Genomic DNA, 15,919 nt, shown 5'->3' with positions numbered 1-15,919 from the left:
CGATCATCGTTAAATGACGCCAGAACGTCACAAGTTACAAAAACGAGTTCGGAGAAATGTTTCTGAACGCTCGGCGACGAATCCTCCTGCAGACGCCGAGCTGCTCAACGTCTGAACGCGAAAGCCTGACAGGCGGGTCACATGACTGTCGTTTACCAGTTAACTACGATTTCTTTTGCTGTTTTGTTGTTTTGTTTTTGTTGACTGTCTAAATCTTTGTGAATCTTGAAAAGCGCCGAATTTATGATTCTAAAAACAAAACCTCAGGTTGGGTCGTCGAGCCGACCCCCAAACGATCCTCGGCTGAGTTTAATACAGTTGAAGATGTCCCGTCTTTGAGCAGCGGCTTCAACGGAAGGTAAACATTTTCATCCCAACAAAACTGAAACTGATCCCAGGTTCAGTGCAGATTTTCAAACTCGTTGGGAATCGCTGTCCTCACGTTTGCATCAGCAGAGGCCAGATTGGCCCTGATCAGGTCATCCTGATCCAGTCAGAGCGATAAGTGCTGAGACTTCAGCGTTTCATCATGGGATCACAGGATTTGTCCGTTTATTTCCAGAAATAAGAAACGAACAGAAACTACACGACGTTTTTGATGACGATGGTCGCCGTGCTGGATGAGGAGAATTTAACCTTTTTATGTCACACCTCCATGGTCGTTCTGGGCGTTATAAATCAGGAGGCGCTGGCCAGCAATGATTTCTGGGTAAAAAATTTAAAACCATGAGCGGCGCTGTTCGTGGTTCTGACTACATTTCAGTGTCACTGAGCTACAGCAGCGAAAATCTTTCCTCTGGAAGAAAAACGTCAGCTCTCCGTTTGTTCATCGGTCTTTCTGGCGCACTCGTCCGTCTGCTAGGATGCTGCGGGCGTCTCGTAGGTAGCATCAGTTTTATAATGCTCGCCGTACACGATGCCGTCTTTCATCTCCAGCTCCGGAAACACACTCTTAGATTTCCCATAATCCACCTCCACAGCTGCATTTGTGAGGATTCTTCAGGGTTGTGTTTTAAATGGATGAAAACGAAATGATTTCCTATTTAAATCAAACACTTTGTTGCATTTAAACGTCAGCGTGATTTCAAACACAGGATAAAGTTGCTGTATGTGTGTATTTATGCTGTTTACACTTCAGTGCATGTACACGTGTGGAGTAATCAGAGTAAATCGAGCTCATCTTCATTGAGATGGAGCTCCAAAGCTTGATGATGTGCCGTCAGGTTCCTCGGTGACGAGCTGGTATTAAATGAAAGTGTTTACACCGGCCTGCTGAAGAGTGCAGCCCAGATTATTCTGATCTTTAAAATGAGCCGGCGGTCTCACAGAGAAGTCGTTAACATTTGCTCCTGTGATAAAATGGAATAAATCTTTGATGGTGATCATCGCCGCTGCAGTCACACGGGTCTAAATTTACTTCTACAACTCAAACCAATCAGTAGCTGCTGATGTTTTCTTACATAAAGCTGTGCAGGAGCAGCGATGGCTGGACTGTGAGCGTAATCAGAAGTGTGTGGGTGAGACAGAAAAGCTGCAGGGCACGTTGTCAAACGCACACTCAGACGAGCTGCGAATCACAACCCTGAAAACGATGAACATATAAACCTGCTCCTGCTGTGTCCTCCCGCTCTGCTCCTGTCAGGCGACTGCTGAGGGGGAAATAACCCGTGTTCGCTGGCTGTCACCGAGCGGCTGTGTTTACCGTTGTGACCTGACGCCATGCCATTGGCCGCCCGAGCTGCCCGTCGCGCCCCGCTCTCCGTACCGTCCAATCGGAGGCTGGGTTTGAAGCGTCGCTGAGGCGCGATTGGCTGGCGGGGAGCGTCAGCGGCAGGCTGGAGGGCACGTGCGTGTGTGGTCATCATGTGCTGTGCAGGGAAACGCCAGCGAACCGAAAGCTCGCTCCCTCGTGAGCTCTGCTGTCTGCCGAGAGACGTCAGGGCACGGCGTGCACACAGAGACTCTGCAGAACTCATGAAATATTCACACGTTTTAACAGATTTACTGTCTCAGTACTGAAGAAAAAACCCATAAATGCACAAATATGGAGACAAATGAACCTGAAAAGGATCCAAAGTAAAGACGCACTTACAGTTAACAGATTTCATCATGTTGCTTTCTGTTCACCACCTCTGCATGTTTGACTTTGATCAATCTGTAGAAGCCAAGAAAGTTTCCCACGAGCTGCACGGTTACAGAGGTGATATCACGACTGCAACAATAAAACAGAACCTTCAGGGAGTAAAATTATGATAATTATGACGTCATGTCAGAGAGTAGACGGAGTATTTGAATTACAATGATCATGGCAGCGTGGTGGCCTCACAGCAGGCAGTCCAGAGAGATGCCAGTCAGGTCTCTGGGAGCGAGTTTGTGCATGATCTCTGCATTTATTACAAACTGTAGTGTTGTGAGAATAAGGCAGAGTAACTACGCAGTTTAATGTCTCAGTGGGGATTACACTCTGGAGATCACTGATTGGAGGAGACAGATCAGGTGTCTTTTTAAACTCAGCCAGTCGTCAGAGGGGCACCAGCAGACCCGAGGATGTACAAAGTGATCGTATAAACTACTTTAACAACCTTTCATTTAAAGAACTTGCTGTGAGCAGCTTCACACGTCTTCAGAAAAACAATAAATCTGTTTTTCCACGTTTCAAATCATGTTTTAGTAAATTTGGATTAAACTTATTATGACAAGTTAATTCAGGAAGATGTCCCGATTTAAACCCCAGTTGCTCTTTAATGCTCCATGTGTATGAGATGGGGTGTCTTTAAACCTGTGGTGGCTCAGCCTCTCCTGATCGTGTCCGCCGGCCTGGTTTGGAGGTTTGATCTTGCTCGGCTGTTTCCTGTTGTGCGGCTGTGTCTGAGCGTCTTTGAGGAAACGATGAGCGTAAAAACTTTGCTGTTCAACAAACGGCTCCATTTTTCATGTCTCGCAGCTCGTTTCCGTAATTGCTCTTCTCTTCGTGCCGGCCCTTGAACGACCCCTCTTAATGTGATTTCTGTGTAAGTGAGCAACACGTCACAGTCGTCCTCCTTTACTTGATTCAACTCCGAGGCTTCAGATGTCTCTGTTGGTCAGATCAAGTCGACTTCTTCCAACGATCTGGCATGAAATTACAGCCGAGGAAAACAAAGAAGGAATTCTTTACTGAAGCGGGAAAAACTGGAAGATTTTCTCTTGATTTGAGATGCTCAGACTACTGAAGCCCGGATTAGCTTCACAGGAAGTTTAAAGGAGACTGCTCACCCCAAAAGCTCTCATTTTCCATCTGCCCTGTTGAGCCGTTGTTTTTCCTGAGTGTTTTGAACTAAATCAAGTGCTTAAACTCGGAAAACTTGCACCGATTCTCAGCTGGAAAACATGGATTGGCAGCTCCAGGTTGTTGAAGTTAACTCAGTCTTTTTCTCTTGATGAAAACCAGAGTTGGAGATTGGCAGACGGATTGGTAGTGAGGGCTCAGCTGTTGATCTGCAGGTGGACTGATGTTCCTGTCCTCGCCTGTGACCACGAGCTGGTGGTGACTGAAAGGTGGTCCGACCGATAACGCGATGTTTTCTGAATGGGATGTTTTTAACGTTCCTAAGAGCATCTGATTGTTCTGGAAACTCCTTTAACCAAACTCTCGGAGCTCATTGATCCCAACCCTTCGTCTCTTTAAAGTTGGTGCTTTTAATTTGGCGGTGTCCTCCCGTTTATGACCTGACTGGCTCTCAGGTGATGTCACAGCAGAAGTAGGGGAAGCTATTCAGACTCAGAGCAGCGTCTGTCCCAGTTGACCTCTTGGCCCCCTGGGCTTTGATTGGGCAATAACCCATCGCCTGGAGGAGGAGGGGGAGGGGTTTGTGGTATCATGTGGAGCAGCGTGTTGACCTCTGAGCTGTGGTTCAGGAGCCGCTCGGATTACTCCCGTGTGGATCAGGGTTTGATTGGAATCTGGTGTTAATCTGTCGGGATCGGGATGCTCATAAATCAGGAGCTTAGACGTTCACACGGAGACGGTCGGAGTGCGAGCTGCCGCCGCCGCCGACACTTCTGCTCTGCTCACAGAGCTAGACTCACAGACTAGTCTTAATTAAGTCCCATTGATCGGCTGCCATCGACCGCTCTCACAGCCACTCACTCGATACATTGTGCCGGAAGTTATCAATCATTGTGGCGTCGAGTATTTAGGGAGCTGCTGTCTTTTTCTGAACCCATTTTCAGACTTTTGAACGGCCGTCTCTCCGGGTTTGTGAGATCATCTCGATTCACAGATCAGACCGACGGCTGTCAGATTCAAACGAGAGCGACGTATGAGGACCTTCTGCTCTTCACAGAGCGCATATTAATGAGCTCATTTCACATGTTATTAATAAAGCTGGAAGAAGAGACGAATTTAAAATTCCAGCCCTGAAAAACTGCAGATTTAGAGTCTGGAGCCTCAGGCCCGTCGATACACTGCACCAGTTTAACGTCTGTGGCACAGACGAGCAGGAACAAGACCAGGACCTGGATGTTTTTAGCATCGCTCACTGGAGGAAACTTCAAAAAGTTCAGGTGAACTTTACAGAGTTGTCACCCTGTGGGTCAGACGCTGCTTGAAACCAGTTACAGCTCATGAACACTGTGGTTTTTACCATCTCGTGTCGTCGCAGGCTTGTTTAATTTAGTCATCTCACTTTGATCACACAGCCCTGTGGGTCCTGATGAAGGGCCTGAATCACAGAGCTTCTCTTTGGCCTATCAGTGACTGTAACATGTAGATTGCAGCCAAACAGTGTACCTAATAAACTGTCCTTTGAGTTTTTACCTCACTCGTGTAGAAAGCATGTTTAAAAGCTAAATAAATGGGCAGTAAATCTGATCTCAGACCAGCAGCGTGTGCTTAGCGTGTTTTTCTGTTCTGCTCTGCGGCTTTTAACGACACAAACAGCAAAGTCCTCCAGTTAGGTGGTGGTGAGTGAGTCCTCCGTCGGTTGTTTCTATCTTTCTCTTTGCATTCCTCTTCATCACCCCCTGAATCATCCAGCAGCCCTCCTCCTCCTCCTCGTCCTGAACATCCTGCTACATCCTCTCTGCGGTGATGCTCCTATTTATAGCAGCTTTTGGCAGGCAGGAGTCGGCGCTGTGCCGCCTCCTCCTCCTCGACAGCTCTCAGAGAAATGAGGAGGAGGAGGAGGAGAGGAGGAAGCTCTCTTCATGCAGAGAGTGTCATCAGTGGAAACCTCCCCGTTGCCTCCCACGTCCACACTTCCATTTGTGCCGCGGTCCACGGTGAGTGGGCTCGGCGTCTCGCTGATGGACCCTCTGACGTTACGCCGCATCGCTGCTTCAAACCTTTATTTCTCTTTGAATGTGGCCCATGTGGGCCCGGGCAGAGGGATTCGAACCTGTGACCTGATGCTTGGTTTGCGTGTGAGCGTCGCAGCGCTTCGATCTGCTTGCAGCTGCCTGATGCTTCGCCGACTGCCGCTTCACATCCAGCTCGAACTGCTCGAACATGCAGCTACCTGGATGATTAACCAGAGCAGAAGCTTCTCGTGTTCAGTCACAGGTCAGGTCAGAGCAGCGCCTGCAGTGGAAACTGAATCTTTGACCAATAAAACAAAAAAACAACCCTGATGATGACTTTAAAATGTTTGTAGGAGAGATGGCTGAAAACTATGAATAATTAGTAACTAAACTTTAACCTCAGAGGAGTCGAGCTGTGGCGACCTTTAGACTCCCCGTGCTGCTCTCTGCCAGATAGTTTATATGTAAGCTGACAGGTTTCACACACAGCTGTGGTTTCAGTGGATTACAGTCTGTGGATGGAGCAGGCTCTGAAAAAGGTAACAGGATCGATGATCAGCGTTTCTGAGGACAGGAAGAGCCGTTAGCGTTTGTGTTTTCTAAGCAGAGAAAACACAAACGCTCACTCTGCTGGATTCTCACTGTTTGCTGGTGTAACTCGACTTGATGACTGTTAACAACGAGAAAATCGGCGGCACTGTCGTGCAGACTTTACGTGCTTGTAGTTCACAGCTCTAACGGAGAGATTTTCTTATTTTAGGTTTAGGAATCTCGCTGAACCCACTCAAAAACAAAAGCCTGTTTCCTGCCAGGACGAGTGATGAGTAACCTCGCTGTTCCTCGAGTGCTGCGGCGCCTTGGTGAAGCCTTCGATCTGAGCTGCAGAGGAGCGTTTCTCTACGCTGACCTCAGCTGCTGCCGCCCTCACTTTTATCTGCTCTTCAGCACCATATGCCCCGACAGCGGCGGCGGGCGACCCGACCTCGCCTTAGCTGCAAGTCATCGCGTCCCCTGGGCTCCTGGTCATGTGACCTGGCCCCTTCTGTCCGGTCCCTTCCCAGCTGTCTCAGCTGATTTTTCAGTTCTGTGCAGGAAGCAGGAGGCTGAAGATGCTGAACCGTCAGCGGTGCTTCCCCTCGGTCACGTAATCTGTGTTAATCTGTGGAGGGAATCCCAGCAGTTACTCCAGTAATTAAAGCAGGAATTAATCAGCCCGCACACCAGCGTTCAGCTTCACTTCCTGCTTTCAAATACTCAAACGACATAATCAGGCCACAGCGCTACAGAGCGCGCTCACCACGATGTGTTTTCCTTCTCTGGCTTCGCTGAGCCCAATGCGATCAATCGGGCTGAGAGGTCACACGAAGCGGTTATCAACTGGATAAGTTGCCCGGGGTTTATCCTAGCTGTGGAGGAGTCGGAGATTACAGCAGATACTCCGTTAAGTGAAAGTTCAGACGCGTGTGAGACGGTTTAATTCTTCCAGCTGAAGCTCTGATTACAAATATCTGATATCAGGTCAGTTCCAGGATCACACATGAAGCAAAACCACACAAGAGAAAGCTGGAGTAAAGTTGCTTCTGAGAGTCTGTAGGATGTGGTTCCACACCTGCTCATCTGTTACCATAACAACATAATGTTCTCTGGAGCAGGTTCGGTTTCCATGGTGAAAACACTTCTTCGTGGACATGTTCGCCTTACTGTTCGCGCGACTGTTGACCTCGCGAGCAGCTGCTGTCACAGAAGCTCATGAAAATGTAAATCTAAAAGTTTTCATCTCAGCGGTGGTCTCCCGTCGCCGGGGTTCCGGCTGTTCGGGGACGTAGGTACAGAGGCCGTGCAGCTGTAGGTGATCGGTGGACGTTCTGCAGAAGCAGAGTCAGACGATGTGATTGGCAGCATGCGATTAACACGAGTCTCGTCCAGCTGCACGGTAATCATGCACCCGTGAAATTATTCCTCCTCTTAATCGAGGTTATCTGCGTTTCAGATTTCTGCAGCGAATCATTATTTTTAATGATTAACTGAAGTGAAAGTGTTCGTATTAGTGATGATCTTCAGGCTGAAGCAGCAAGATTCAGTTTTACTGTGAGGTGTGACAGCAAACCGTCATCTGAAGAGAGGTCAAAAACACGTCAGCAGACATGTTTGAGTTACAGCACAAGGCCTGCTCGCCGCTCAGCGTAACGTTTGTACCGCTGACCTGAAACCGTGCAGAGCCCAAAACAGTAAAAAGTTACTAATAAGTTAAAACCTTTTAGCTTGTGAAGGTCATGTCTGTATGATGTGCTGGCTGTAAGTCATAAGTGAGCAAACTAAAGTGACCCAGAAAGACTGATCCAAACACTGGGTGACAGTTCCTCTAATGACCACTAGAGGCTCCAGCAGAAATAAAGATGTTTACAGCCTGGTCTCTGGAGCTGACGCCTCCCTCATCACTGTATTCATAAGCAGCCAGGCTGTGCAGGTTTAGAAGAGTTGAGCTAATCCACTTATTTATCCACTTATTCTGAAGTTTACACAGGTTTGTTTTAAATATAGTCCTTCGAGCGACCTTACTCTGAACCTTCAGAGCTTCAGCGAGTCGACGGGTGACTCATGGCGGCATCATCCATGTTTTCAGTGGACGAGGACAAAACTGTTTCGTTTCCATAGAATAAGCTACAGTGGTCGTGACATCACACACAGTCCTCTGTGTGGTGCTGTCATTAACAGCTGAGCGGTGTCTTGCATTGTTTAGCAGTTAAAGCAGGCGTGGAGGCAGAAATCGCAGCTTCAGTTTGATAAAATAACAGAGAGGTTTGGTGGAAGCAGTCAAGAGTGCTGAACACGACTCGGAGACAGAAACTACTCCAGTGTTTTTCCAGGACGATCATCTCAGACTGGACAGTTCGAGCTCCTTCTCACGGCCGGATGTCTGAGCTTCCTGAGCTTCCTGCGACCTTCCTCTGTGTTTGTCCCAGCTGGGCTAATCATGTGTCTCTCCTCTCAGACCGGCTTCATGATGCAGAAATCGGAGCTCTGTGGGGACCACGCCATCTGCTGCTAGTTTTTGCATCTTTGTTTTGGTCTTCCTCTGATCAGAATTGTGTGTCCTGCCATCCTCAGCCTGTGTGTGACAGTGAGAGAAAAGCTGACGCCTCCACAGCCGGTTCCTCCATAAAGAGCCAGCAGTCAGGTTAGGTCAGCATCAGACTCCATGTCTGTGCAGATCCGACTGCTGCCGACGCAGCCTCGACCTCATTTCCATTTGGACTTCCTGCTGGATCTGAGAAACATCAGCTCACAGTCAGGCTTCCTGCAGCCTCACAGACCTACACGGGTTTTGTAACAGCAGCTCAGCTGTAATTCAGCCAGTCTGACAGGATGAAGGTGTGATGGAGGCACCTGCACCGACATCAGGGGGACTGCTGTAGTTTGAAACATGAATCTGACGATGCTGCTGAGAGCTGCATCAGAGACATTTCAAATGAGACTGAGGTTTTTGAAGAATGTGATGGCACTCAGCAGCTGGAAGTCGTGGTGTGGATGTTTTAGACCAGGCCGTGTTGACACCAGAGTTTTGGTGCTGTTATGAAGTTGAAATGAGTCGCTGTGCCTCAGACTTGTTCAGATTCACACTCTACATCTGTGGGTGTCGTCTGCGTGCCGCTGCCGCCTCTGTGCCAGCTGTCGTCGTCCTTCTTGAATTCACCAAACGCTGGCCGGCTGGCGCCTCTCAGCCTGATGAACGGAGGTGTTGCCCTTCGCGCTGTTTGCTGGCTCTGCGCCGGTCAGCAGAGGGATCGGGAGGACGGAGGCGTTAAAGGTTCAGGCCCTCAGCGATGATGGGAGGTCTGCAGTTTGAGGCGCTGCTCGTCCAACAGCTCAGCTTCTGACCTGCCGGCTGATCCGGCCCACAGCCAATCAGGCGTGGGATAATCCCGTTCAGCCGCAGCTTAGCATCTCTTTGAAGTTGCTGCTGAAAGTTTCCGAGGTTCTTAGAGCGCCGTCAGGGTTTCACCAATCTGCCTCACGGCAAAACCTCCGACTGCAGCAAAGCGGGATCAGTGTTTGAGACCCTGATCGAGAAAAAGCCAAAACACTGGAGCCAACACCCGGCTCTGAAATCATCCCGAGATCCTGTCAGCACGTTATAAATGTACTCAGGTTAGTCCTGATTTTTTTTTTTTTTCCCCTTTTTAACCCATTAAAGTTGAATAATTCCCCCTCTTTAAAATCCCTGAGTGAAAACAGCCCCTGAAAGCCGAGGATTTCCTCAGAAACACTCACAAACCCCCATTTCTCCGACTCTGAAGCAGGCAGAATGAAAACCAGCAGAGAGCTCAAACCCTTGGATTTTCTCTGCATTATTCTCTTTGCTCCGATATTAAAACCAAACAATAAGACTTTGACGCTGAGAAATGCCGATCCAGCTGTGAGTGAAGAGGATGTAAGCGTTGGAGTAGCTCGGCAGTTATAAAGAAACTGTTTAGTGTTACAGCACAAATGAAACTGTGGCTAAACTGTGATCATACGTGTCTGTTTGTGTCATGTGACCTGAAACGCTTCCTGTGCTGCTGTGTGTATACGAGCCTAACCAAGACACTGCCCGGCGTCGGTAACCCTCCAAAGCTGCGCTGGTGTTGTCTCCATTCATCAGCCACACTCATCATTATGTTGGAGCTGAGCACAGTTTGACTTTCTTTAGAACTGAAACAAACACTGTTTTAGTCTCTGAGGTCGGGATTCACACGTATCGAGTCTTTTAAATCGACTTCTGTTGGTCTCACTCTCATTTCTGAATTTAGTTCTTGTCCTTTGGGGCTCGTTTAACGCTCCTCGTGTTCAATTAGAAACACTCGCATTTTTCTTTTCAGACTCCTCAAAGACTCTTCGAAGTGTTGAGATGAAATAATAATAAAAACGCGCTGATGTTTCTTTAGCCGAGCCTCAGATGGTGGACTGAGTGTTTTTACTTTCGCAGCACTTACTGGAGCTGCATTAACTTCTATTTTCCTGAGCGTGGGCGAGCTGCCTGCATGTTCTCACAGTTTGTCTCAGCTGTTTAATTCTCAGTGGACTGGAGACGAATTTAGTCCATAAAAGTGTTTCTTAAAGTCAGGCCGACACAGACGGAAGGTTGCAACAATGTTACAACTGCCCTCAGATCGAGCAACGTGATTGGCTGCTGAAGCGTTTAAGTCCGTAGCTCCTTCACTGGGTTTTTTCTTTTCTTTTTTTAATAGGGAAAAGAAAGACTTACTTTCATAAAGAAACCTTATGATTTTAGGAAACAAATAAATCCTGCGATCTTAGTTTTTGGTTGAAATGTTTTCAGTCGGTTGAATTCCTGTTACACCTCCGTGATGTTCAGGTTTCTGATGTCCTCCTCCCGCTCAGCGAGTTGGCGCTCTGAAAAGTGCCCATCACTCGGTTTGGTTACGTAACCGCGTCTGTGCAGGACCGTCGAGTCGTTCACCTGTCACACTGAGCGTCTCTCCTCCCAAAGCCAGAAAACAGATGAGTAAGACTGGAGAGCTCTGACTCATCAAGATGTGAAGGCTGCCGATCAACGGACGAGGCCTCCGAGGAGGACTTCTGCTCTTTTTCCATTTATATCCTTGTTTTTATTTTATAAACTACACCGACTGGAGCTCTGACCACAACAGAGACCCAAGCTGTGATTGGATGTTTGTTGGAGAGGTGCACTCTGGGACTTGAGTTTCTTCTCTTGCACAGGTTTTCTTCACCTGCACCGATGATTCAGTCACAAGGGTTTGGTGCTGACGAGCAGTGAGTCACCTCCTTTTGTTGAGAAAAGCAGTCAGAGGATCAGAGAAGGATTATCCTTTAAATGGACTGGTTCTTATATAGCGCTTCTCTACTCTGAGCACTCAAAGCGCTTTATACAACTAATTCATTCACCCATTCACACAAGCACTTCCAAGCTTAAGTATCTAACATTCACACACATTCACACTCCGATGGCTGCATCGGTGAGCAACATGGGTTAGTATCTTGCCCAAGTATATTTGGCATGCAGACTGGAGCAGCCTGGGATCGAACCACCGACCTTCCGGTTAGTGGCTGATCGGCTCTGCCACGCTGGCGTTCTTTCTGAATTCCTTCCTGGGAATAACAAACTCACTTGGTGACACCTCCAGCTCACCAAGGCCAATCAGAGCCCCCAGAATTTTGGCTCTGTGGACCCGTGGGTCACATTACTGACCAAAAACTGCCCGTTTAGAAAGCTGAAACACAGAAAAGCAGGTTAGCTCATGTTTGGGTTTAAAATTTATTACAAAAAAGGTTTTAAATATGAGGTCTCTGCTGGTTTGTTTGTCTTTTATCGCTTTGTTTTCCCTTCTTTACGTTGAGGTTTTTGTTTTGTTAGTTTGTTGCGTTTTCTTCTCTGTAAATAATGAACCCGTAATTACTGATTCTCACCACATGGTGGAGCCGCCTGCACTGTTGTTGTGCTCGAGTGGAGAGTTTCATGAAGATGTGTCGTGTATAATCGTGACAGCTGCTCCTCCCCGAGCCTGATTCTTTTGGTGGTTCTTCCTCCCCGCTGTCGCTGCTCATAGCGGTTCAACTCATTGAACTAGAGTTGTTGTCACATTGCTGTTGGCCCCGTTTTGCTGATTTTTGTGTTTTCCTGTTGCAGAAGTACAGGCACCACGATGAGGACTCGTCCCCCCAGGACCAGAGCTCCCCCCAGCTGACGGAGGAGGCGGGGGGCCCAGAGCTGGTCCAGGTAGCAGAGAAGAACCTTTCCCTGATCGAGAATGTGCACGGCTACGTCACCCACGCTCACATCTCACCGATGAAGGTAGGAGATGGCATTGTCTCAGCCTCCCGTCTCTCTCATTGGTCCAAACGGCGACTTTACTGGCTTCTCTTTCAAACAGTCAGCGAGCCACAGCCTTCATTTCAGACGTCCGTCACAGTCAGATCATTGATGAGCGGTGCATCATTATGTTCTGTAGCTGCAGCAAATAAAAAGCTTGCTCTCAGTTTCAGTGAAAACCTGCTTCTGGAGGTTTTTAATGTAATGTTTTTAAGTCCAACGTTCCTTCTGAAAAGACCTGGCTGAGCCAACATTCAGGCAAAATCCAAGATTTCAGCTCATAAAATATTCATGTAACGGGAACGTTTCATGGTGCACGAACGAGCCTGATATTCTGACCAGAGTTTGTTAAAATGCCAGTGAAGTTAAATGTTTTCATGTGTTTCTCATCTCTTTACATTTGTTTCCTGATGGCGACTTTTCGTGTTTATGTGTGCACACCAATCAGAGTCGCCGCATTCCACTTTAATCAGTCGATCAATCGACGAAGCAGGTTTTTGTCATAAAATGAGTATAAATGTCTTAATCTTAATCTGTTTTAGACACACACACACACACACACACACACACACACACACACACACACACACACACGTGGAGGATGAGGCTTGTTGCTTGTATGTGTTGCATCATGTGACCCATTAAAATGCTGACGCTGCTCTGAAGCTCACACCTGTTTCCTGTCATCGCGCCATCACACACCTTTCAAATTCCTCTGGTCCACGTTTCAGTGTTACAGCTGCAGCAGGTAAAAGTCCAGGTGAGATCACCGCATGGTATTGTGGGCGGAGCCTGAGAATTCCCCCTGAGGTAAACCTACAGGATTAGATGTTTGGGGTCTCGATGTTGAGGCCGTCCAGGAGTTCCCGCTAGTGGACGCTTCCTAAAGTTTTCCATGAACAGAATCAAAGCTGTGCGATCATAAATGTGAAAGGACAGAAATTCTGTCAAACATGGATTCATCCAGCTCCTGATGTTTCATCCAAACATTGAGAGGGAAGTAGCAGCCCTGGCTGCTGGAACGCCCTGTTAGAGCTTCCTACTAGTTTCCCGGATTTTCCCAGTCTGAAAATAATTTAGGTGACTCAAACGCTTCAGGACAAAAGCACGAGCTGATATTTAAACACTTTCCTCGTGTGATGTGAGCAGCTTCTCTCACAGCCGGGCCTCGGTTTGGAAACCAGATCGCGCTCGGTCTGTTTCTCGCCGTCCTGGAAGCTCGACCAGGGGAATTTGGCGTGCTCCCAGTCACGTGACTCTGCCTCCTGTTCGTGCTGCTTCTGTCAGCGCCCGCTGTGTTTGTGTCTGTCGCCGCTCGGGCCTCCACGTTACTCTCATAACGACTGTGTGTGCCGTTAAAGGAGCATTTCACCAACTCCACACGTCCACGTTAATGTGTGTGCCCATCGTCTGTGGAGAAGAGCTGTCACGGTGCATTATGGGAAGTGTAGGATCCAGTGTTTTTGTAGCTTGGCCGATTAATTAGGGACAAGTGGACAGTATTTAGAAAGATGCTTTTTTCTGACGAGCTGTTAAAGTAAGACTGAAAATCTCTTTAACGCTTTCAAAACGTTTGAAATTATCTTTAAGTTTGTAAAAATAAAATGGATACAGAAAATAACCTTCAGTTTAAGCCGTTCTTGACAAAGAAGGTGATGAATTATAAATAGTCATTAAAATGACTTTTTCTTCCCACGTTTGATGAATAAATCGTTTAATAAAAGATCAGTTTAAATAAAAACCAAAGGCTGCTTCGGTGAGATGTCGCTGTATTTCCAGCTGATTGTCACATAAATGTGTTTCCTCATCAGTGTGCAGCGGCGCCAGAGAACAAACGGAAAGGCCTCCTGCCTGAAATCTGCCTCCGTGTTTCGTGCTCAGAGCTGATTAATCCGATCTCCGATTAGCTGAGATGTGATATTTCACGGAGGTTTGACCCGTTTCACGCTGCACTGCTCGTGGTAACGGAGAACATGGGATCAGATCAAAGCTGGGTGGCTGTGACTCGCAGATGGAGCTCTGCTGCCATCGTGTGGAGATCAGATCATCTGCAGCACGAGGCCAAAGCGCCCTCACAGAGGGTGTTGATGCCGCACCAGGTGGATCTAACCCGACTTTCTTTGAGGCTTCAGTCTCTTATTTAAACCTTATTTAACAGAAATCTCAAAAATGTCTCTAATTTCTTTTTAATGTCTCGTGCTTTAAATATGAGACCTGTCTGAAATCTGTAGGTGACTGCCTCCCAGTGTTTGTGAAGGGTATTACATCATAAATCACATGAACGAGGGAAATGAAAACAAAGTCATGTTTTATAATCTCTCTTAATATAGAAAGATTTGTGTTCATTCTAAAGACTTTCGAGATCTGTCAGATTTTTGATGCTTTGTTCTTTGAAACAGAATAAAAAGCTCGTTAATTTTAAAGATAAGGCACGTCCACATAGTTCAGACAGCGGCTGACATAATTATGTCAAAGTAACGCTTAACATCGGCGTCCACAGCGTCAAAACTGGGAATCTGCTCGTGCTGAAAACACGGCTCACGCCAACACAGGTTCACGTGAACATCTGGAACTCCTGGAATAAAAATGCACCACAGTAAATGTGGAGAGCTGAGAGGAGCACTGTGTTTGGTGTAAAGATTTGAGATGATGTGAGAAGAAACTCCACTAAACTTTGTTTCTATGCAGGAAACAATTACCGTTAAAAAGAAAAGGAAAGAAAAAACAGCCGAACACGAAACAGTCGAGCTGCAAACGGTTCAAACGCTCCGTCGATCGAAGGGAAGGACGCGCATTCTCACATCTGACCAGCCAAACTCGCTGAAACAGTCGGACCAGCGTCAGATAAGCCTCAGAGAGCAGAAGGCATGAATAAAAAACTCTGTTCACGTGAGTCCATCGTGGTCCAAGGGTTGGAGAAAGATCCGCTCAGTGCAGACGATAAAGTTTTAGTTGATCTAAAGAGAGAAACTGATCTCGATGAGGCTTTTTTGGGCCAGATGTTAAACACTGGATGAGGAGAATGAAGTCAAAGCTGTTTTGGTTTGTGTGTGAGCTAACGTCGGCCTCTGGGCTGCAGTTCTGTGGTGTAGTTGGAGGTTTATTGTGATGTGTTGTAGCCTTCACCTGTTCACTGTGTGTGTCCCCCTGTTGTATGTGGTTTTCCACACGTGTGTTGCAGCAGCGTTCACGCCTGATTCGGACTTGTGTGTTCGGTCCTGACAGTGTGACGGACTCGTCTCTGAGAGGGTTCAGCCTGCCGTCCAGTAAAAGCCTCAAAGTAACAGAAATGAACCAAAAAGTGCTGCAGAATCAATCAAGTCATAAATGTTTGACCCATTTTTGTTTCTACTGAATAAATCGACATGAATAAAAAAGACAAACCTCAGCAGGCTCATTGATCACTGATCTTCTCCTGACCTGTGGTCACGCCGTTAACCATCAAAGCTCCTCCTCCTCTTTGTCCTCCTCATCAGTTTATCGCTCGCTCACCTGTGAACGCTCAGGTTTCTGTGATTCCTCTCCCTCAGATTTCTTCTTAAAGCAGATCTGACCTCATTTGTAATGATGTTCAGACTCTGATGATATTCTGTTATTCTTCTCGTCAGGTCTCATCTACAGATTCAAACCATCGAGGCGCTCTGTGTGCGTAAACATCGGTATGCGAGATGATGTCCAGTTCTGAGTTTAACTCTGGCGAGATGTTCAAATCGTCCCTTTTAACAAAAATTTTTCTTTGTTTGGTGGAAATTAACCAAAAATTCAATAAATAGAATCAGTTATCAGCCTAGAGTTGTATATTTGCTG

The 15,919-nt window shown here is 47.2% G+C and overlaps 1 protein-coding gene across 5 annotated transcripts in view; it reads left to right on the top strand.

Annotated features, from left to right (window-relative positions):
• The window catches only part of dlg1b (discs large MAGUK scaffold protein 1b), a 100,017-nt gene that overhangs the window by 49,387 nt on the left and 34,711 nt on the right, over positions 1–15,919 (top strand). For all 5 annotated transcript variants that reach the window (XM_085377385.1, XM_085377386.1, XM_085377384.1 and 2 more), the window contains exon 4: positions 11,930–12,094. In XM_085377385.1, coding sequence (XP_085233511.1) covers positions 11,930–12,094 — 165 coding nt within the window. The remainder of the gene's footprint in view (positions 1–11,929; positions 12,095–15,919) is intronic.

This window comes from Diplotaxodon limnothrissa, linkage group LG18, assembly GCF_057381915.1.
Source record: "Diplotaxodon limnothrissa isolate DT_005_m linkage group LG18, D_limnothrissa_male_GT1.1, whole genome shotgun sequence".
Taxonomy (NCBI): domain Eukaryota; kingdom Metazoa; phylum Chordata; class Actinopteri; order Cichliformes; family Cichlidae; genus Diplotaxodon; species Diplotaxodon limnothrissa.
Note: the sequence above shows the minus strand (reverse complement) of the source record. Positions and strands in the feature narration are given on the sequence as shown.